Consider the following 24,790-nt stretch of genomic DNA (forward strand, 5'->3'; position numbering starts at 1 on the left):
GTAGAAATGCAACAGATTTCTGTATGTTGATTCTTATATCTTGCGACCTTCCTGAATTTGTGTGTCAGTTCTAGCAATATTTTGGTGGAGTCTTTCACATTTTCTACCTAGAGTATCATGTTGTCTGTGAATAGTGAAATTTTTTCTTCTTCCTTGCTGATTTGGATACCTTTTATTTCTTTTTGTTGTCTGATTGCTGGGGCTAGGACCTCCTATTCTTTATCTCTGCTCTAATCTTTATTCATTCCTGGTTTTGGGTTTACTTTTTTTTATAGTTCCATAGTGTGTAAATTTGGGTTGTTGATTGAGATCATTCTTTTATAATGTGTGTTTTTACAGCTATAAGTTTTCTAGGTATTGCTTTAGCTGCATCCATTTGTTTTGATAGGTTTTATTTTCATTCATCTTATTCTGTAATTTTCCTAGTGATTTCTTTTTCCACCCATTAGATGTTTACATAGTTTATAATTTCCCTTCTGTTACTTATTTATAGTTTTGTTCCATTGTAGTAGTAGTAGATACCTTGTAGGATTTTGAACTTCTGAAATTCATTTAACTATATTATGGCTTGACAGATAATCTGTCATGGAGAATGTTCCTTGTGTACTTGAAAGAGACAGAGCTGTTTATATTCTTTTCTTCCTTCCATTCTATTATATATATATTTTTAAATTAATCTCTACACCTAGCATGGAGCTTGAATCCATGACTCCTAAGTCAACAGTCACACACTCTACCGACTGAGCCAGTCAGGCACCCGTCTTCCTTCCATTAAAAAAAAAAAAAATTAAAAAACGAATCTAAGTATTTCAAGATAAACACAAGAAGTTGCAAAGAAAAAGAGAGCTCTCTTACATCCCTTAACCCAGCCTCCCCTAATGTTAACATCTTGCATAACTAAGCCTCCCCTAATGTTAACATCTTGCATAACTATAATATACTATCAAAAGAAATTTACCTTGGCATGATTAATCCAGTTTATTCAGATTCACAATATATGTACATGTGTGTGTATGAGTGTATGGAGCTCTGTGTGTTTTATCACACTTGTAGCTTTGTGAAACTACCACCACAATCAAGATACAAAACTATACCATCACTGCAAAGCCTCCTTGTGCTACTCCTTTATAACTATACCATCAGTGTCCTCACCCTCTGACCCTGGCAACCTTTAATCTCTTCTCATTCTCTGTAATTTTATTTCAAGGGTAACACATACAAATGGAATCATACATACAGTATATAATTTTTTGAGGTTAGCTTTTTTTACTTAGTATAAATCCCTTGAGGTTCATCCAAGTTATTGTGTTTAACAGTGGTTTGTTGTGTATATCAGCGAGTAGTATTCTGCCACACATCACTGATGTACTACAGATTGTTTAACTCTTTATCCATTGAACAACTTTTTGGTAGCTTCCCATTTTTGATATTACAAATAAAGCTGTTCTGAACATTTGTGTACAAATTTCTATGCTTATATAAGTTTTCATTTCTCTTGGATATATGCCCAAGGTCACTATTGTTGCATTCTATGGGAAGTGCATTTTTATTAAAAGAAACTGCTAAATGGATTTCCAGAATGACTATGCCTAGTATACATTCCCATGAGTAGTATAGGAGTGATCCAGTTTCTCTATGTCCTCACTAGCATTGGTTATTAATGCTACTTTTTATTTAGCTATTCTGATAAGTATGCAGTGATATCTCATTGTGTGCATTTTACTTAGGATAATTATGTTGAACACTTCTCATGCTTATTTGCCACATGTATTAGTGAAATGTGTATTCATGTTTTTTATTCACTTTCTAATTTGAATGTTTGTTTTCTCAATGTTGAGTTTTCAGAGTTCTTTTGTATATTCTAGAAACAAGTTCTGTGTCAGGTGTACGGTTTGCAAATACTTTCTGCAGTTTGTAATTTGTCCTCTAATCTTCATAACAGGGCCTTTTGGAGAACAAGTTTTCAAATTTGATTAGGTCCAATTTATCAGTTTTTCTTTTTATGCATATGTACTTTTGATGTCAAATCTAATCACTCTTTGCCTACCCAAGATAGCAAAGATTTTCTTGTACATTTTTTTCTAAGAGTTTTGTAGTTGTAGATTTAATTCTGTAATGCAGTTTGAGTTAATTTTAATATAAGGTGTGAAGTTGAGTTTGAAGCTTTTTGCCTATGGATGACCACTTTTCCAGCACCGGTTGTTGGAAAGGTTGCCCCTATTCCATTGAATTGCTTTTGTACTTCTATCAAAAAACAGTTTGGCATATTTACATGGGTTTATTTCTGGGTTCTCTATTTTTTTTTTTTTTTTTTACCATTGATTAGTACCACACTGACTTGAGTACTCTAGTTAAGATAGTAAGCCTTAGCACTGGGAATTGTGTATCCTCTCACTTGATTCTTCTTTGTCAACACTCTTCTGGCTATTTGAAATCGAACCTTTCTCTCTCCAAATAAATTTTAGAATGAGCTTGTCGATGTCTAGGAAAACCTTGTTGGGATTTGGCAGGAATTGCCTTAAATATGTAGATGAATTTGGAAGGAATTGTCATCTTTTCTATGTTGTCTTCTACTTGATGAACACAGTATGTTTCACGAGTTATTTAGATTTTTCTTTGATTTCTTTCATTAGCATTTTGTGTTTTCAGCATATATATCCTGTATGTGTTTGGTTAGATTTGTACCTAAATATTTTATTTTCTTTGGAGTGTTGGTAAATGTTACTGTGTTCTTGATTTTGGTTTCCAGTTAGTTATTTATCTTTACATTATGCAGTTGATTTTTATATGTTGATCTTATGTCCTGTGACTTTGCTTCAGTTATTTACTCTAGAAGTCGTTTTTGTTTTTGGTAGATTTCTACAAGTAGAGTTTTATTCACTTTCAATCTGTATGCTTTCCACCCTTTTTTTAAATTACAAGTTAATATTCTTTACTGAATATGCCTCCATGATGCCATTGTAAACACTTCAGCAAAGGTCAGTAGTAACATCACTGTTGCAAAAGCCAGTGGACATTTTTCATTTACTTTTTATTCCTCACTCAACTGTGATAGTTGATAATTTTAATCTCTCTCTGAAAACTTTAGTTTCTGTGGCTCCTCTGATTGTTTCCCTATCTCTTGGCACCAATCTGGCTTCTCTTGTGACTTCTTTTCTGCCATCCATCCCAAAATTTAGATTGAGTTTCTAGGCTTTCAATATTTTAATCCTGTCCTTGGATAATTTTATTTTCTGTGGATTTAGTTATTATATGTTGTTAATTCATAAAATTCTTAGAGTCCAGTCTCATTTTCTGATCTCCAACATCAAGAGCAAAATGGATCTTCACTTATGTGACCCATAGAATGTTCCGAATTGAATTAATCTTAAATCCCAAATCCTTTCCTCCTTTTACATTTCCTATTTCAGTGTACAATTCCATTATTTACCTTCAATCCAGAAACCCTGAAGTCATCCTTAACTTTCCAAACTGCTTTTATTCAATTATTCATCCATTACTGGATTCCACTGCTATACTATCTCTTTCAATATAGGTCTTTCAGTCATCATTGGTACTTCTCTCCAAACCATTTTTCACACTGCCTCCAGGAAGGATATTCCTAAGCTGTAGACCTGATTGGTTAACTCTTGTGCTTAAAATTTATTAATGGCTGCCTTCCTGTTGCTTCTGTAGTTCTTCTCAATCTTTTTAGCCTGGCTTCCTGGATCACTTTCTCTTCTCTCATATTTCAGGTTCTCTAAATCATTTGTAATTCATTCCACTGACACTGTAGTGATTACTGTAGAACCTAAAGAAATATAATGTATAAAACATAATAAGCAGTTCATTTATGGATAATAGATGAGAATGATTTATCTGAGTTTTCATTGCCTTATCAATAAAGTCTAGATACTTCAATTCCCATTAATATATTGGCAAATTAGAATACCCTTACTTCAAGTTTAGTGTAAGCTGTATCTTAAAAGTGTCTTTTGTCCTTATAAAAATCCATTGAAAAAATTCTATTCTTCACTATTTATGTAATCTATTTGGATGAATTTTACAAAATTTATGTTTTGCCCCTTGCTTTCCAATACTCTAGAGAGCTTTGATTAATTTAAATATTAGTATAAGAAAATCTGTTAATAGAGGCAAATCTACAAAAAATTAAATACAAATCTTTTTTAAAGATTTTATTTATTAGAGCGAGAGCGTATGCACAAGCAGGGGGAGAGGGAGAAGCAGGTCCCCCTGCTGAGCAGGGAGCCCAACGTGGGGCTCAGTCCCAGGACCCTGGGATCACGACCTGAGGTGAAGGCAGATGCTTTACGAACAGAGCCACCCAGGTGCCCCACAAATAGCCAAAAATTAAATACAGATTCTTTTAGTTTTCCATTGCATTTCAACATTGCTATTTTCTTCCTTTGCATATAGATGATTTAGAATTGTATGTAATAGTTGTGTATTCTCTGTGGCAACATGGAACTGTGTATTACATATGAAAAAGTCGAAAGAGATTGGTGTATTTAACTTCACTTGCTGTATTATTGTTTGCAATTGACAGTAATAAAAATCTCAAGATATACAAAATTATTTTAGTTTATGTATAGTTTGACTTTTTTTTTTAAGATTTCATTTATTTGAGAGAGAGTGTATGTGTGTGAGTGGAGTGGGTGGAGGACAGGGCAGAGGGAGAGAGAGAGAGCACTGAGCACGGAGCAGGGACTTGACTCGATCTCATGACCCTGGGATCTTGACCTAAGCCAAAACAGAACTGACACTTAACCAGCTGAGCCACCCAGGTGCCCCTACTTTTACTTTAATAAACTGCATTGTTCTTGCTTAAAAAAAAATACATCCTAGAATTTTTTATTATGGCATGTATAAGCTTAAAATAGATGCCATATGAAAATTAAACTTGGCATAAACTGGATTTTTGGTTAAAAAATTAAACTTACTGAGGAAATTTTAATTCTTGTTTGCCAGGTTGGATGTTTTTGAGGGGTCCTCTTGTATTTGTTTTATCCTTGGAAAGTTTTTCCCTTTCATTCTTTTGAGCTGAAAATGGTATTTTCATTCTCTCATAGCTCTTCTTAGGAAGAAGAAAAGTCACATTTGGATTCAAACAAGTAATGAAGTCTTTTATTTTTATGAAGGACTTTCTAAGAATGTTATGAATGAATGGAAATACAGGGTTGTAATAGAAGTGCCAGTACAACCTTAATTACAGTGTTCAGTATTGTGGACACTATAATTTATATGTTTCAGTGCTGCAAACAGGAAACAATGCTGGTTTGATACTTTGCAGCTTGGTGGTGGTTGCATGTTCTCCTTTCCCTTTTAGCCTTAAGCCGTCTCAATGTGTTGTCTGGCATTAATAATAATGAAGAACACAGACTGCAGCTCCTAGTTTTTTTACTTCTGTTTGGTTCACAAGCTAGTCTATAGGTTCCCTTTCAATTCATAAAATGTTATGTTTCTCTGATTTTCCTCCTTCTGATTAGATACTGCTAATTTCCTTTTTCCTTGAACTTCATTTTGTCATTTTTTTTTTTTTTTTTTAAACTTGGGATATCTAGTACTTAGAAACTACTGAGTCTGTATCTGAACTGGGTTTTCTATAGACAGGTAAGAGTTGGGTTTTATGAGTCTGACAGTTTCTGCTTATTAATTGGAGTGTTTTAGATTATTTATATTTTGTGTGGCTTTTAGTAAGGTTGGTCTTAATTCGAATTCCTTTTTGTTTTCTATTTGTCCCATCTAATTCATGTTCCTGTTTTTTCCTGCCACTTTTGGATTAGCTGAGTATATTTGAGCATTCCATTTTATCTTTGTTATTGGTTTATTTGCTATCTCCATTTTTTAGTGGTTGCTCTAGGGTTAACAATATGTATGTTTAGCTTACATCATCTACTTTCAAATAATATACCACTTCAGTGGTAATGTAAATGTTATTCTTTAGTATGCTTACAACAGTCTTTTTCTCTTTATCCCTTGCCATCATTTGTGCTAATGTTGTTATAACTTTTATGTATATTATAAATCTGCAATGTTATTATGATTCCTTTGAACAGTCTGTGTTTTAAGAAATTAAAAAATAGGAAAAAGTGTTTGTTGTATTTATCCACAGTTACTTCTGGCATTCTTAATTTCTTTATATAGATCAAAGTTTTCATCTAGCAGCGTTTTATTAAGCTTGAAGAACTTGAATATTTTTTGTAGTCCATTCCATCTTGCTGCAGATTCTTTCAGCTTTTGTTTGTTTGAGAAATCTTTGCTGCTTTCTTTGCTTAACAATTCTGATTTCTAGATTTAACCTTTGGATTAACTCCTGCTTATCTGCTTATGCCTAGGACTTTTCTAATAGCAGCTCTATCTACTTTCTATTCAAAAGAGAACAGCAAGATTTGGAATGAGAGAAAAATGGCTAACTCTAAGAAGATGAAAGGATCTTAGTGAGAGCAGTAGAAACATCATAAAGTAATTCCTTCCTTTTTTGAACTAAAAATTTCAAGACTTTAACAAACTCTAATATTTGTCAAAAATTTTCACTTTTGATAAGCTGTTTATCCTTATGAACTTTAATTTCCTCATTTGTTAAATAACAGTATCTTATAGGATGTTTGTGATGTTTATGAACAATGACTATAAAACTTGCATTGTTTGTACCCATAATACTTAAGTCATGCTGTAAAATAATATTCTGTTTACTTTAAAAAAGTTTCTTTATAAATAATGTTCTGACGTTGAAGACTCTTTCTCTTCCCACTTATCAACTGGTATCTCCTGCATACCATTGTGAAGAGTATCCTAAATACCACCTCCATTCTATTTTACTATTTTCAGGCTTTTTTATGTCTAGACTTAATGGAGTCTTTTCCTGTCTCAAATTACTCAACAACCACTTACTCTTTAACCCACTGTAATCTGGCTTCTTCCCTTACTACTCTAATAGAACTACTCTTTCAAACTTCTGTAATGATCTATTAGTATTATGAGTAAGTTAATTTTTGTCCTAATTTGAGATGATTATAAACATTGTAATATTCAGATTTGGTATCTTTTTGGTGAATTAAATTTGTCCACATTGTCCAAAGATGGAGTAATTTTGAGAGAATCTTGTTTGGTGTTGATGGTTATTTTGTGCATCTGCATACACAGAGGTGCTGCTTCTGATCAGTATTCAGTTAGTTGTTGAGATCTTCCTGAAGTCTAGGCTCATACCTGTGTAACAGTGCACTCTTTAACTCTCCTGGCAGGTTTTGTTCTTTGCCTCAACTTGTCTAAATGCAGACATCCTTGCAAATTAGATCTCATTCTCAATTTTAGTATCATATTTATTAACACCATTATTTGCCTCTGAATTGCATTTGTTTTATAGGGAAAATAGGAAATTTCATTGAGTATATATAAAATTATTCTAATATTTACAGTGCAAACAGCAATGTCCTAGAAGGGGAAAATGTTATTTAGGGTTTTCTGTATTAAGTAGTTAATGTTAACAGAAAATTTTCGTGTGTCAAAAAAGCCAATAAGAGATTGAATACACCTTTATGAGATAAAAAAATATCATTATTCCTCTTTTTCAAATGAGACAGATTTTAAACTGTTAAAGAGTATGGGCTCTGGAAAACAAATTTATTAGATATATAAATTATTCTTTTTAATAAAGAATACATTGTTTTCTTATAATAGTTAAAAGTATTTACATCTTTTCTTGACCGTTGTTTAAAGCATGAGTATAAATGGACACTCAAATATAGAATAGATGTTAGGGGGTTTCAAAACAAAATAAACAAGTGTTTCTTATTGAAACAGGAATATGGTAAACATTATGGCTGTTGAGTTTTTCCCTTATTCCCCCACTTTTTTTAAAAGCCGCATACTTAGTATTACCCACTTCTTTAGGAGTAAAAGTCCCTTTCATAGCTAAAGCAAAAGGAGTCATTATAATCTGACTAAGAATTTGTGAATTTTATACTTGCTAATGTTGTTATACTATATCATTAAATACTTTTTAATCTTTATGTCATTCCTTTAAAACCTTTAAAATTCTCACTTGGCTTTAGTGGTACTATTGAGAATGTATTCATGGTACTATTGGGAAAATTCTGTGCTTCACTGAAAATTTATCTGAAATGCATTTTTTTCTTATTAGAATAATTAGTATATTCTGGGAGTTTCTCCCCTTTTTAGAATTACATATGATTAGATGTTTCCAGTTTTTTTCACCCATACTTTTTCCTATGTTACTTTTAGATCTTATTTTACCATGTTTGCAACATTATAACTTTTACACTTACATATGTTTAGAATATGCTGTTTTGGTAATATGCTGTAGTTACATATATTATTTCCTTGCAGTAATGTTTATGTATTTCTATATATATGTTTCTATTTCTCCTAGAAACCTAAGCCTATTTTCTTACTGCCACTTGCTTTCCTTTCTCTTTTTAAACCTTTACTCTTTCGTTATATGATAGCCAAAGGGATAACACTAGAAATGCCTTGTCATGTTGGCATTACTTTTGCCACGCAAAAATTCTGTGCTTTTTTCCTCCCTAGCTGTGGAGGTGGTCTGAATTTTTTGTCTTACATGATGAAAACACTGGGTTATAATGCGATTTCAAGTTGGATAAATGTTTATCCTATACATTTTTATTAGGACAAATGTTTTAAAGCAGAGACCATCAAACCACAGTCCATGGGCCTATCACCTGTTTTGGTAAATAAAGGTTATTTTTGAAACACAGCCAATCTTATTTGTTTATATATTGTCTATCGCTGTTTTCATTTTTCAGTGGGCAATGGCAGAATTGAGTAGTTGAAACATACTATGTAGATTGCAAACCTAAATTTTTATTGTCTGGACCTTTATACAAAAAGTCTGCCTACCCTGTTTTAAAGTATTTGACCATCCCAAAATTGACATTTAATTCCATTAAAAGAGTGTAAATACTATATGTTGCTTTTTCTAGATTGGTATGATAGGAATTTGCATGTTTGTAATTACTCAGAATTTAGAGAGCCCACAGACATTTATGTTGAGTTGATATTCAGTGTGGACAGTATAGTTGTTGTGTATATTTATATTTTTATGTATAAATAGATAATTTGGAAAGGTAAAGTATTATTTAGTGTTAAATTATCAGATACCCAGATACCTTGCTTAAGTAATACCCAAATAATTTGAGCCCTTAATTTAAGTAATTTTCTTTATTTGGAGACAGGAAGAAAATAGTTAATACTGAATGGTTAGAAATTAAATTATTAGACTGTGTGTGTGTGTATATGTTTTCATGTGTAGTGTGAGGCAGGAATATGGCTAATGGTTCTTGTACCATTTGAATAGTTTTTCTTTCCCACTGATTTATAATGCCACCTCTGTCATATTCCAAGTATTCATATCTATCTGGATATGTTTCTAGGCTCTTTTGTTCTGATGGTTTGTTTAAATTTAATATAGTTCTATGATCATAATGCTGAAGGAGGGGCCATCTCTCTACTTCCTGTGTGTGTGTGTGTGTGTGTGTGTGTGTGTGTGTGTGTATGTGTATGTATGTATAGATATTATTTGTTCATATCACTCTGAGGATTTTAATACATTTATTTTAAAACCTTCTCAGTCTGTTCTAGAAGATTAATATTACTGTGAGTGAATGTCATTGATTTCTTTAGCTATCTTGGCATCAGATTGCTTTGTGTGTTTTAGAATAGTGGTTTGTAAGGTTATTTTGAATAGGGTCACTATCTTGTACCGCCTTTTCTCTCAAGCCCTTTTGCTCATCCCTTCTTGTCTAGTAGTTTTACAGTTAACTTGTTCTGGCTTCTCCTCTGGAGCCAAGTCTTACTTTGGCAGTTCAGGGCCCCTGGGTGTTGCTGTTGGGTGATACAAAGTTACTTGTGTCAATTCTTATTTGTGAGGTTTGTTTCCTCTGATTGCCTTGCCATGCAGCTTCATGTTAAGTTCTAGGCAGCAGTTGGCAGTAGCTCTTTTTGGCCTCTTTTCAAGAGTTGGATGTTTTTACTCGTTATTGGTTTCAAGTGTTGAGCCTGGTAATGGTCTCCTGTCGTCCTTGGACCATTTTGAGTCCTCTTTATTCCTTACCTGCCTCAGTCAACTCCTATACCTTGAGCATAACTGTATTTCTTCTTCAGTCTGACTCAATGCTTTGAACCTGGCTAAAATTTTCTTTTTTCTTTTTTTTTTCACTTTATTGTTAGTATCCTCCAGCCCCAAGTTTTTCCACTTATCTAGTCTGCCATTTTAGGAGTGTTAATCCTTATCTTGCTTTTTATTGGAAATCTAGTAGCTTCAAATATTGCCTCTAGTTGGATGAGCCCCAAATCTTTAACTCTTGATTGCCGTTTTGATCTTGACTTGTACGTGTTCAGTTCCCTTGTAGACGTACACGACGTATTGGTTGATGTGCTTTCACCAGAAATGCTACATATCCCAAAATGAGTCTATTATTTACTATAAAATTAGATTTAAAGAAGCAGATGGTTATTTCCTGGGTAGTCTGGAGCTTAGAGAGCAGGGTCATCCTGTATGGTTCGTGGTCAAGCATCACACTGCTCTGAAATTTTCAAAGCTCATTAGCATCATTTTGCAAAGTTAGAGTAGATCTAAAAGTTCACATTTCACTTTATTGGACTGAGAAGATGGTAGTTTTGTTGACTGAATTAGATGAAAAGGATAGAGGATTTTTTTTTTTTTTGAAATGGAGGTAAGGGAAAAGGAAGAGTCATTTGCAGAGTTTTTTTATTTTACACATGTTGACTTTGAGGTGCAAGCATTTAAAAACATTCTCATTGCTACTTCCCACATCATCTAATTTCTAAACTTTTATAATAATCTGTAAATTGTTCGTATCTCTGCTTTAGCTTTCTGTCACATAACCAGAAGATTCTTCTTCCTGAATTAAGTACTTCATTTTGTTAATCTTCTACTCCTAAATTTCATTGGCTGACCAATATGTAAAATAAAGCTTAAATTCCTGAAGGAAGATATTCATGGTAGAGATCATTTACTCTAGCTTTTTATAGCCTCATGTTTCATTGTTCTCTACTTTACCTAAATTGGACTACTTACTTTCTTCAATAGGACATATGATTTTTTCCTTCCTACCTTTCTTGGTTCAATCTCCCCCTTTTTTTGTCCTGTAGGGCACAGTCTTTTCAAACCTCATGTCCTTCGTGACATTTTTCTGACTAAAGCTTACTGTGATCAATCCCTCCTCCAAATATATTGTACTCAGTACTATGCTGTTAGGCGGCCTTTTCTCATAGGGAGGAAGTAGAGCAACTGTGGTTAGGATTATGTGATTTAATACCAGTGTGATTTTGAACCATTTAATCTCTTTATGCCTTAGTTTCCTGATCTTTAAATGGAGATACTTTTGCATGGGGAATAGTGTCTAATTCATAGTGTTATTAAGAGGATTAAGAGAGATGAGTGTAATGTCATTAGCAGTGGATAACACATTAGAAGTGCCATAAATAAAAAAATTTTCTATTTGTCTTTTCCTCCCTCTCTGCCTTTCTTCTTTCTCTTTCTCCCTGCTTTTTGGTCTTCCTTTTAAGTTTAGGAAAGGGCTTATAGGAGGGGCTTTTCAGCCAGCCAGAGCTGGGTGTTTATCCCAGCTCAGTCACTTCCTATCTTTTTGACCTTGGGACCTTTTTTTTTTTTTTTTTTTAAAGAATCTAAAAATTTTTAGTCATATAGGAGAAAATGTTCCTACCCCCTTTTTAAAAAAAAAATGATAGTGAGTATAGCTATAAAATAGATACAAAGCCAAGCAAATCCAGATACAATTTTACATAGAGTTGCCTAATAGTGTCCTTCCAGAACTCTTATTAGCACAGGAATCCTTATATACAACTTAGGCTCTTAAATTATTGACCTAAGAGGTGCAAAGCCACATGAAGTGGCTGTTGCCCAAGAAAACACCTTTTACTTTAATGCCTGCTGCTGGTTTCCAATCATTTCCCTGCTCTTTTTTTTTATTATTATGTTATGTTAATCACCATACATTACATCATTAGTTTTTGATGTAGTGTTCCATGATTCATTGTTTGCGTATAACACCCAGTGCTCCATTCAGTATGTGCCCTCTTTAATACCCATCACCAGGCTAACCCATCCCCCCACCCCCCTCCCCTCTAGAACCCTCAGTTTGTTTCTCAGAGTCCATAGTCTCTCATGGTTCGTCTCCCCCTCCGATTACCCCCTTCATTCTTCTCCTCCTGCTATCTTCTCCCCCCCCTTTTTTTTAAACATATAGTATTATTTGTTTCAGAAGTACATGACCTTGGGACCTCTTAAGCTCTAATTTCCTCATCCTTAAAATACTTGAGGCCTGGCCTGGCGCATATAAGTATTCAATAAAGGTCATTATTGTTTCTTTGTGACATATATGATTGCTGACTAACCTACATTGCTCTTAACCTTTTTATGCATATAAGGATTGTTCGTCAAGTAGGTAAGTAAAGTACCAAGATAAGGGCCGTCTATTTATACTAGTTATCTAGTGTAGACTAGACATCTCCCTAGGTGTCTAACACATAAATACACATTGATCAGGTCTTTCTTGTTGAAGAAGTTATATGTAAGAGAAGTACAGTTTTATTAATTTACTTAAGCACCCAATCCCCTGTACCCCTTTGTGAATTCTGGGAAAAATTAGGTAGTAGAATGTGTCTTTTCCCAGAATGCCTCTGTATATGCTTTTGTTCTTTCCTCTGTTAATTTCTGCCTGTTTCACCTTCCAAATATGAGTGGGTCTAACCAGTTCAAGTCCAGTGGCCTAAAAAGAGAGGAGGAGGAGAGGTTGGCAATATGATATATGCCTAGTGATATGAGGGAAGGGGATGTCCTAGGCAATAATATAGGACAGATTTTCCTTAAATGTGTTGCTGTTAACCAGCACAGTTTTCTGGCTGGGGCAGTATCTTCAGTCAGGTGGCTGTGTGTGTGTGAAAAGAAGTCAGGAGAGAGATGGCTAATCTGGGGTACATGGCTCTGGTTACTCTGTTACTTGAGTACTCAGCATGGATCTCAAAGATAGAAGACAGGCCCCACTACACAGGTGTTTACAGTTAATAGTGATTTCTTTCATTTTTAAAAATGTAGCCAAATGAATGTTCAGCTTTGGCCTGTCAGATTATTCCTTCTTTTGGGAGGATCAAGCAAAGGAATGTAAGGGGGCATCAACTTTTCCTGTTCTTGCCCAGCCCAACCTCTTATTCTCACCCTTGATGGGAGAGAAGATGGAAGCAGCCTCTTCTGTGGGTAAAATTGATGTGTGAAGAGATTGGGGGCATACGTACCTTCTTAAATGTGCTAGGTATTTTTTTTTAATGACTAAAATTAAGTTGATTGATATTGCTGTCAGGGTAGAGGTGAGCCAGAGATTCCCATTTTTATCGTGAAAGTTAGTGAATGTGTTTTCCCTGGCTCTGTCTAGTGTTCTCCAGGTATACCCCAGCTTTGGTGACTTTATTTGGCTGAGTCTCTCAAGTTCAGGTTTACTCTTAGAGATTCTTTATTGCATTTGACAATTGCTAGAGTACTTGCTACTGTACTTGCCAGAGAGGATAAAGGTGCATGTCCCTACGAGTTCTGTAGTAGGTTATTTGCAAGACCCTCACTCTGTCTTTCAGTAGTTTTTGGTGACCAGAGCTTCCAGGTAAGCCTCAGTTCTTTTCTGCCTATCTGCGTGCCACAAGGCTGAAGAGCGTAAAGCACATCACTTCTTAATTCTACCTTCCAATTTTTTTTCTTCAGTTCTTTTCTTTCATTTTAACCTCTTTGTCTATTTTTAAACAAGTAGTTGGAATGATTCAGCCACCTGTTTTAAGTCATGTCCTCAATCTTATTCATATCATTGTGAATCTGGGAGTTGATGGGTTTCAAGTTTTAATTGACTCCCCCTTATGAGGGCTAAGGTGAAAAGTATGCAACCTGATCTTATAATCTGTCAGTATGAAAGTAATGGATCTATTTACGTAGTGTTAACCACATTTTCCCTCTGTTAAGAACTTTTGTAAGGAAATGACATTCTTGCTTGTTTCATGAGCAGCAAAGGGTAGTATTTTCAGAAATAGCTATGTGGTCCCCAAGAGAAAACATTCTTTTGCCATGAAATATACTTACCAGACATTTTGGGAAAAATTGCAACCTAAATAAGAAAGATACAACTGTAACGTGTTTGGGGTTAAAAATTATCTCAAAACATTTTAGCTAGTATTTTTGAGAACAGGGTTTCTTTTATTAGAAATTAGAGACTTTCAATGAAGTAAATGTGTCCAGTGTGATGCATACTGTTTAGGAACAGATGGTGAACTCATAATGATGGAAGTAATTCCAGTTTTAATGGTAAATATTGTAATTCTTGTTTTGCTTTATTTAATGTAGTTGGGATAGGATTTGAATGGAAGCTGACTTATAATTGATACAATTAAAATGTAATTGAAAAGAAAACAAGTTCAAGTTATCAAAGGGATTACTTTCTAAATATATATGCAACTCTTATTTCCTAACCGTAATTAAGAATTATTTGCATTTGCACATTTGGTAGTGTTTGTTTTATAGTACCTTTGAGTACCATGATTAATGGCCATTTTTAAAGCACACTAAAATTTCAGGTTTATTATAAATTTTGTTTAAGCAAATTATTTAGATTTTTCTTTTGAATAATAAAAATGTGTAGTTTGTAGGGAAGCTTTATTCACTTTTTAACTATTTGAAATCTTATGTTTAGTCTATGTACTTTACCCTTTTTGCTGCTAATAACTTTTAAAAAATAAAAATAACTTCTTTTACTTTAAAATGTTTGTCATCTCATGTATGCCAGATTTATTGGACTGCAGTAGTTTTAGTGCATTTTGGCTGGAATGTTTGTTATGACATCACTGTAATCTATATACAGTATGTGATTTCAGATGGTTTTAGTGTTAAATATTTTCGTAATTATGCTAGTTTTGGCAGTTCACTTGGAACTTTTTCACATTTCTTTAATGAACATGTTTTACTTCTGGGCTTTTGAGACAACCATATGTTTCAAAAATTAATAGTGTGCTTTTAATGTTAACGTTGTGCAGAAGTGTATGACTACAGACATTTTTAAGGACGTAAGCTGAACTAAAAGTCATTACAGTAAGGTTTTATTCACAGTAGTAGTCTTAGTATTTAGAGATGATAACATCCCCCAAAATAACAGAAGATCTCATTATAAAGATTGAATAGTGAAGTTGTTTTGTGGAATGAAAGTTTGTTTTGCATTAACTTAAAATGAACATAAACTCATACGAGAATTTTTTTCTTTATGATAGCAAATCTTTTACTTTCTGCTTGTATTGAAGTTTCAAATTTTTTTCTTTTGCTAATACATCATCAGCATCTGAAGCCATGTTATCTTGTAAAGGATTCATCTTACATAATTGTTTTATTCTCTTGGTATGGTATTGAATAAGAGTTTTTGTTGTCTAAAGGTCTTATTGTTCTTATTCTGGTATCCTATTAGATTGGTGAATTTAGTGATTTTTCCTTTTTAATCTTGAAATTTTGTCTTTAAATATGTAAAATAGAAAAACTGAATTCCTCACCATTCTTGTGTTATAAAATAGTTTTATTGATTAATGAATTGATGAGGCACAGTATACCATTGGTTATCCTTTGTATTGAAACTTTTTTTTTTTTCTTAAGAGAGGGGGAGGGAGAGGAGAGGGGCAAAGGGAGAGGGGGAGAGAGAATCTTAAGCAGGCTCCACCCCCCCAAAGTGGAGCCTGACTCGGCGCTCGATCTCATGACCTGAGCCGAAATCAAGAGTCAGACACTTAACCGACGGAGCTACCCGGGTGCCCCTATATTTTTACCGTTGATATTTCCTTATGTGTATCTTTCCTTTAGGCAGAATGTGCTCTTTTATCCTGAAAATAGGAAAAAGAAGATGCCAGGTACTTTTACTTTATTACTATCCATCTATTTCCTCCCTGTATTGCCTTTCTTCTTGAAAGAACAGTCTATGTTTATTGTTTCCACTTTAATTTCTCTTTCACTCTTTGAACTATTCATTTACTGCTCCCACTCCTGTCTCTCTACTAGAACTACTAAATCTCCTTTTTTATGTTATTGGCATTCTAATATCAAATCTTGAAACATGGCAACTAGAATGAAGACTGAGAATATCTTTATCGTTCTTAATGTTACCCCATTTTTATTGAACTGGTTCATGCCTTCAGCTTCTGGTAGGTTCTTTCATCTTAAGCATTGAATACTTTGGCTTTATTTGACTAATCATTATTCCTTGTACATGTTACATACATATATACTCTTTTCCTTTTGCTTACGGTTTTCCTCCATTTAGCCTCCAATCTTAACCTAAAACATTCCTATATTCACTTTTATGAGCCTGACCTCTCTAGTTCTTCCAAATAGAATGACTCTCTGTTCCTAACTTAACAAAAAGTACTGTAAAAAAAAAAAAAAAAAAAGTACTGTGTAGAACTGGTTATGTTTTCAATAGATTCTGACATCTTTGAGGACAGGTATGAAATCTGATTTGTCTTTGTATATCCAACAGCACATAAAAGCATTATATAAACTTCTTTTGAATCGAGGCAGGGAAAGAGTACTGTCTGCATTGTGTAAATAAGGGAATACATTTAAAAAATGTGTTTTGTTGAAGTTTTTGTTACTCATATCAAAGCCCAATGAAACCTTATATCTAATGTGGATGATAATTCAGTAAACATTACATAGATTGCAAAGGAGTCTAAGGATGATTAAGATTAATCATTAAGGTGATTAAGAAGACAGCTTTGATTCTTAATTTAACACACAAATACTGAGAGCCTTAACATATAAACAAAAAATGGGGGAAAGTTAAGATTCTTTCCATTTATATATTATTATTATTATTATTTGGTGGGCAGTATGAAGTTCCCGAGGAGGGAGGGGACCTGAGAGGGTTGCCACCTGAGTTTCTAAGTCCAGGGGTTGTTATGGGCTTATTGGTGGGCTGTTTTAATCTGATTAACCCTCCCTGCACCTGCCATTCAATCAGATTTTTGTCACATGTCTCTGTCATATGGAAAAGGGTGGAGGGCTCCTTCCAGGGTTGTGTAAAATCCTTTTAAGGGTGGTTTCCTTTCAGGGAGGGGGGCCCCTTGTCCTGCCTCCCTGCCTTCCAACTATCCGTCATTCCCGCCTCTGAAGAGATAACCCTAACTGCTGTTAGGGAAGAAGGGCAACAACAAATCATATCTACTTCCTGCTGGTGCGGGGGCGGGGGGGGGCATTGGATGGGGTGGCAGTCAGGGTTCCTCTCATCCCGATCTATCAAGGGGTCCCCTGTAGATGTCTGGTTTGACCTCCATGTGAGGCTCCATCTGAACCACTGTTAGGAGTTTGAGGATCTTTATTGGTTAGTTGTCCTTAATGATGGCACAGATCCCTGATGGGCCTCCATGAATGTTACAGGATTTTTTCTCTGTCGATCCCTGTGGTTCTTGGTCACACTGCTTCGAAGAATGAAAAGATAGATCAGACAGAGTGGTGGGCAGCAAAGCAAGGTTTATTGAGCAATAGCAAAGTGATAGCACAAAGCTCCCGAGTGGGGAGGGGACCCGAGAGGGTTGCCCCCTTTCCATTTATTTTGTATTCAGATGGAAAGTGTTTAAAAAAAACTTGTGTTAAATTGCCTTCTTTTGTGAAAGCCATATTTAAGAATTTTTTAATGTTATCAAGCGGTTTGTTTAGATACCAACTCAAGAAAGGAAGAATTTGTGGTTTAAACTACTTGTTATTTTTGAATGCTGTTTGAGAGCGCAAATCATAAGAATTGTTTGGCTATTTATATAGATTTTTTAGAGCTAAGAAGTTAGAGTCTAGCTAATCAAATTTAGTAACCATAAATTGTATATATTCAACTAAAAAAAACCTTTCCTAATTCTTGAATGGTGGTTGATACTTTCCTTTTCTTTAAAATAAAAATAGGATGACCATGAAAGCTGTGGTTCTAATTCTACCAACCGAAGTACTACTGAGAACACAAAATCATTGGTAAAACCCCGAAGAACAATTCAGCAGGCTGCTCCCACAGATCCTGATTTACCACCAGGTAATTTCTCATGAGCTTGGTAAAGCCAAAATTTCACTTGCTATTAATCGTTGTTGTAGGCCTGTTGTAGAATGTACACTTTCAACATTTAGTGTCATAGAATACTTAGACTATATGTGTATGTGCATTTGCTCATGACATAAGAACAGATTGAGTCCAGAGCCCTCAAACATGTCTTTCATTCAAATTTTGATGCTCTTTTGCTGCAGGTCTGTTTCTTAAGTCTCTTTCTTACATCCTGTCCAAACAAAGACTTGCCTTTGCTTTCTCAGTCACTCACTCTCACTTTCCTGCCTTACCTAACTGGAGGACTAGTATCCTCTTTGTTCCACTTGCTGCTTTTTTTTGGGGGGGGGTGGGTTTCCTTTTTTTAAATTTTAAGTTCAATTAATTAACAATATAGTGTATTACTAGTTTCAGAGGTAGAGTTCAGTGATTCATCAGTTGCATACAACACCCAGTGCTCATTCCATCACGTGCTGTCCTTCATGCCCACTACCCGGTTACCCCATCTGCACCTCCCCACCTCCCCTCCAGCAAGCCTCAGTTTCTTTCCTATGCTTAAGAAGTCTTTTATGGTTTGTCTCCCTCTGGTTTCATCTTGTTTTATTCTTCCCAAGTAGAAAGACACTAGATTGTTCTGAGTTTCAGGAAACTATAGAATTCACCAACAGGATCACAGAATTTTGTAACCATCTCTTTCATTTCCTGAAATTTTTATTTACCTGGAATAATAGTGGCTTACAAACAACAGTTCTTTAGTAATTATTTATTGAAGAAGAAGAATGTGATCATGATGTGTCAGCTCTGTGGCCAGAGTGCACTGCTGACTTTTTACTATTAGGAGTTGTTTCTATCAGTCATTTCTCTTTTGATTTTATTCATCAGTCATTTCTTTTTCTCAGAGGTATAGTTGACATTGGTGCATATTTGTTTTCTGTGCCAAAAAGTTTGTAGGCTTTCTGTTGGTTTTAACGTAGTTAATTTTTGACAGACTCCTGGTACCATCTACTAAGAGGCTAGAGTTAGATACAGCATTTCATAACCATCCTCCCTCAGATATGTTCTAAGTTACATTTGAGTTGAACATTTTAAACTAACGTTGTAGTGATTTTATTGCTGATGCTTTATATTCTTCTGAACTTAACAAGTCTTGGTAATCCCTCTGGCTTTAAATAGATTAATTGCTATAGCTGGAGAAGGTGCCAGAAGAAGATATTTTACTTCTGAATATTTCTAATTCTCCTTAGAGTGGTATGATTGTTCCAGAACTTTCTAGATTTCTTCTTACTACTTAACTCCTTAGGAAAAATCCTTGGTGAATTAAAGTATAAATTAAACTGTAGCTTATTCTTATTTATTAAATGGGCAACCCCTTTACCTCTCCAAATTACTGACTGTATGTATATCCCCTCAAAATTTCCTATACCAGCTATTGTGTTGAATTCTCTCCATCAGTATCCTGGCAAAGAATAATCAGTTTTAGGTTTAACTGTTGAGTCTTGTAACATTTCTTTTTCTTTTAAGAAAGAACTTGTTTAAGATAAATTTAAAGCTTTTGTCAGTTGTTGATTTCACAGATAAAAATCTATTGGTTAACCTGGATGTATGCAAAAGAGGCCCCAGACTTTTAAAAGATTCTTTAAAGCCTTTATTAGAATTTACACTGATAATCAGAATTGGGAAAATTGGTCTATTTTTGGGAGTGTAAAGTATAAAACATAAAAACATATAAACATAACTGAAAAAATCCTATTTTTAGAGGGCATGAAACAGAACTGTATTCTTAACTACTTGAGGTAGCATTTGGTTTAACATGTGCTTTCCTGCCTTACCTAACAGGAGGACTAGTATCCTCTTTCATGCCGACATAAATCACAGTGAAGGAGTTGATTTAGGAAGTAACTGAATTGTTGGGCAATTACTGGGAGGCAGAGCAGTTAAAGTTAATCTTGCCAAAGGGGAAAAAAAGGGATAATTTGAGAATCCAGCTGGATAATGGTAAATCATTTTATTTAAAGGTTGACTCATATGGTTATTTGAGGACTCCTTTCTGGCAACCTTACTCTGCCTGGTAACCATATTAAGGTTCTTCCATGGTAGAGATGAATTTCTGGTCTCAAATTTTTCTAGGGCAAAGATATGGCTGTGGTTACAATTTTGGAGTTTGAGCATTTACATAGATGTTACATTTTTTCTTTTTTTTATTATGTTAATCACCATACATTACATCGTTAAGACTTTTTGAGAATAGTTTTGAGAATATGTTTTGGTGTTTTTTGCTTTTTGAGAATAGTTTTGGTGTTTCCAATAGTCATTTGTTCTATACCCTTGAAGGATGGCTGGCTCTTGAATATGAAAAGAATATACATCAATATCTAATATCCTCTTTGCAATCTCTTTTTATTTATTTATTTATTTTTAAAGATTTTATTTATTCATTTCAGACACAGAGATAGAGAGAGAGAGCATGAGCAGGGGGAGAGGGAGAGGGAGAAGCGGGCTCCACACTGAGCCAGGAGCCTGATGTGGGGCTCGATCCCAGGACCCTGGGATCATGACCTGAACTGGAGGCAGACGCTTAACCATCTGAGCCACCCAGGCGCCCCTGCAATCTCTTTTCTTGGTATCTAGAATAGTCTTTTTTTTTCTCTCTCTTTTTTTTTTATTATGTTATATTAATCATCATACATTACATCGTTAGTTTTTCATGTAGTGTTCCATGATTCATTGTTTGCGTATAACACCCAGTGCTCCATGCAGTACGTGCCCTCTTTAATACCCCTCACCAGGCTAACCCATCCCCCCACCCCCCTCCCCTCTAGAACCCTCAATTTGTTTCTCAGAGTCCATAGTCTCTCATGGTTTGTCTCCCCCTCCGATTCCCCCCCTTCATTTTTCCCTTCCTACTATCTTCTTCTTTTTCTTTTCTTTTTTTTTTTTTTAAATATAATGTATTATTTGTTTCAGACGTACAGGTCTGTGATTCAGCAGTCTTACACAATTCACAGCGCTCACCATAGCACATGCCCTTCCCAATGTCTATCACCCAGCCACCCATCCCTCCCACCCCCCACCACTCCAGCAACCCTCTTAATCCTGAGATTAAGAATTCCTCATATCAGTGAGATCATATGATACATGCCTTTCTCTGATTGACTTATTTCGCTCAGCATAATACCCTCCAGTTCCATCCACGTCATTGCAAATGGCAAGATTTCATTCCTTTTGATGGCTGCATAATATTCCTGTGTGTGTGTGTGTGTGTGTGTGTGTGTGTGTGTGTGTGTGTGTGTGTGTGTGTGTGTACACCACATCTTCTTTATCCATTCATCTGTCGATGGACATCTTGGCTCTTTCCATAGTTTGGCTATTGTGGACATTGCTGCTATAAATATCAGGGTGCACATACCCCTTCAGATCCCTACATTTGTATCTTTGGGGTAAATACCCAGTAGTGCAATTGCTGGGTCGTATGGTAGTTCTATTTTCAACTTTTTGAGGAACCTCCATACCGTTTTCCAGAGTGGCTGCACCAGCTTACGTTCCCACCAACAGTGTAGGAGGGTTCCCCTTTCTCCACATCCTTGCTAACATCTGTCATTTCCTGACTTGTTAATTTTAGCCATTCTGACGGGTGTGAGGTGGTATTTCATTGAGGTTTTGATTTGGATTTCCCTGATGCCGAGCGATGTTGAGCACTTTTTCATGTGCCTGTTGGCCATTTGGATGTCTTCTTTGGAAAAATGTCTGTTCATGTCTTCTGCCCATTTCTTGATTGGATCATTTGTTCTTTGGGTGTTGAGTTTGATAAGTTCTTTATAGATTTTGGATACTAGCCCTTTATCTGAAATGTCATTTGCTAATATCTTCTCCCATTCTGTCGGTTGTCTGTTGGTTGTGTTGACTGTTTCTTTTGCTGTGCAAAAGCTTTTTATCTTGATGAAGTCCCAGTAGTTCATTTTTGCCCTCGCTTCCCTTTGGCGATGTTTCTAGGAAGAAGTTGCTGTGGCTGAGGTTGAAGAGGTTGCTGCCTGTGTTCTCCTTTAGGATTTTGATGGATTCCTGTCTCACATTTAGGTCTTTCAACCATTTCGAATCTATTTTTGTGTGTGGTATAAGGAAATGGAACAGTCTTTATCAAATAATGGATCCTGACCAATTAGTGCATTGGAAGAGCAATTTAGTGGGTCATAGCAAGCATTTAAAATATATGGGAAAGAATAGAAAACCTCATAGCATAAAGGCATATAGTAAAGTTATTAGTAAAGAAACTTGTGCATATGTGTGCACTTGTGCTGGGTTATAGTGTAATATTTCTTCCTGGGAGAGAGGGTCAGTTTAATATATTTAATAAAGATATATACATATATAAATATTTAATAGAAATAATAGAAATATTTAATAGAAATATTTAGGATATAGATAAACTTTAAAAATCATGTTGCCTACTGTGTCTCAAGTTATGATTTAGTCATCTTTGATCATTATCTAGTAAAGAGGACAGCAGACCTGTTCTGTGAAGGGCCAGTTATTAAACATTTTAGGATTTGCAAGCCGTAAATTTTCTGTTGCAGCTATTCCATTCTTCTGATTTCATGTGGAATCAAAAAGAAATGATAAACTATTGGCCTGTGTTCCAATAAAAGTTTATTTATAAAAATTGATGCAAAGATCTCATTTTGCCAGCCCCTGATCTAAACAATGTCTCGCTGATAATAGGCATTTATATGTTTACTACACTGCACAGAAACTGAACTGCACAAAATCACAGTGTTTTCTTTAATAATCAGAGTCCCTTCATTGAAATGTGAAATAAGCTAACGTCAAGATTTTCTGGTCTAGCAGTCTATCTTTTTTGGGACATGGACCCTTGAAAATCCGTTGAAAAAGTTGTAGACTCACATACGCACGTTTGAAATTGCACATAACTTCATGTATTCACATTCTTGCTGAAGTCCATCTCTAGGCTCCAGCTAAGCCTCTGATCTAGCCCACATTTTGTAGATAAGAAAATGGAAACTCAGATATTTTGGTATACATGAAGAGAGACAGTACTAAGTTAGTAGTCATTCAGTCACAATTTTTTTCTGCAGAAAATATTGAATATGAAGTGGAAGATATAGTTTGTGGTGTGTGTGTATATTTGAATGTTTGCCATGTTAGACTGTTAGGGCTTGGTATTCTGAAAAATCTCTTGAAAGGGAGTTTAATAATAATTGGAGAGTATATGAGATAATTTAGGAATATTTGTAATATATCATCTGTTCAAGAACCTAAGCCAAGAATGGCAATGTCTTGTTATAGAAGATAGCATAATCATTTCCTTTCTGTCTGCCTGTGGGGGACCACAAGATTTTAAAAGCTATATAATCCCTGTTCCTTTCTGGAACATCTAAGAGTAGAGAAGATCTATGGTAAATGAAAAAGAAATGCATTTCACATCTTCTATTTTTTTATGCTTTTATTGTTTTAATATCTTCCATTAACATTTTCAGGAAAAACTTTTTTTTTCCTAATAACAGTGACACATTGTGTAAGTTGTGTTAATCCACTGGTTACGTTCCCAGCAGTTAGCATTAACCTAACAAAAGTGTTCTTTTCTTTATGTACCAGTATAAAGACTGTATTCTACTAGAAGCCCAGGCTTCTTTTTTTTTAAGTAGACTCTATGCTCAGCATGGAGCTCAATATGGGACTCAGAGTCATGACCCCGAGATCAAGACCTGAGCTGATATCAAGAGTCAGACACTTAACTGACTGAGCCACCCAGGCGCCCCTAAGCTTCTTTTGTTTGGAGGCTCTGCTGTGCCCTAGGCCAGACTTAGAATTACTGCTTTCAGCCTTTCCGAGAGGACCTGGAGAAGACCTTTCTACCTCTTAATCCTCCCATGCTCGAAGTGATACATAGTCTGCTCACATTTCACTGAGGAAAACTGTATGGACATTATGTATGGCTTAGAAGTCCTTATCTCAGTAATAATTCTACCATCTGGATGGAAGGGGAAGCACAAGATACTCATGGATAGTCATTTCTGATATCCAGGTGTTCTTTAATATATTGATATATTGATTCTTTTAAAAGTGGGTTATGCTTAAAACTATTATGTCAACCTTCAGGATATCTAATGTTTATATTTTGTTTATTACAGAAAAGGTGATAATTGGAGAGCTTTTAAAAAAAATTTTTTATTAACATATATTGTATTGTTTCAGGGGTACAGGTCTGTGATTCATCAGTTTTACACAATTCATAGCGCTCACCATAGCACATAGAATCTTCTTAATGTTGTATAGGTTGGGGGACATTGGAGAAGAGGCTGTAGGGGAGAAGACATTTATTCTGGGACTGTAACAAGAAGGGAGAATGGACAAAGAGTACTCTAAACCAAAGGAAGAGTATGAGCAAAGTCCATGAAAGGTTATAGTGTTTTATCTGGCCCTGTGGGCATAGATGTATATGTCTGGAGGAATGGGGTTTATGGGTGGGCGAGAGTTGGATAATGATAGGAATTTCTGGAAAGTTTGATTAGTAACAGGCATCTGTTTTAGAGCCATCCATTATGACATCTTGTAGGTTCTTACTCCAGAGTTATCTTGCATTTTCAGATGCTTAGGGAATAGACCTGGATTACTGTTATGTCATCTGAACAGATATACTCTCAGGGACGATCTAAATATTT

General features: G+C 35.1%; 1 protein-coding gene across 12 annotated transcripts in view; it reads left to right on the plus strand.

Annotated features, from left to right (window-relative positions):
- Positions 1–24,790, plus strand: part of VPS13B (vacuolar protein sorting 13 homolog B) — a 746,502-nt gene that overhangs the window by 30,558 nt on the left and 691,154 nt on the right. For all 12 annotated transcript variants that reach the window (XM_073893025.1, XM_073893022.1, XM_073893023.1 and 9 more), the window contains one exon: positions 17,984–18,107. In XM_073893025.1, the coding sequence (XP_073749126.1) occupies positions 17,984–18,107 (124 nt within the window). The remainder of the gene's footprint in view (positions 1–17,983; positions 18,108–24,790) is intronic.

Source organism: Callorhinus ursinus, unplaced genomic scaffold (genome assembly GCF_003265705.2).
Source record: "Callorhinus ursinus isolate GAN/ISIS: 27379988/994484 unplaced genomic scaffold, GSC_fseal_2.0 scaffold5, whole genome shotgun sequence".
In the NCBI taxonomy this organism is placed as follows: Eukaryota; Metazoa; Chordata; class Mammalia; order Carnivora; family Otariidae; genus Callorhinus; species Callorhinus ursinus.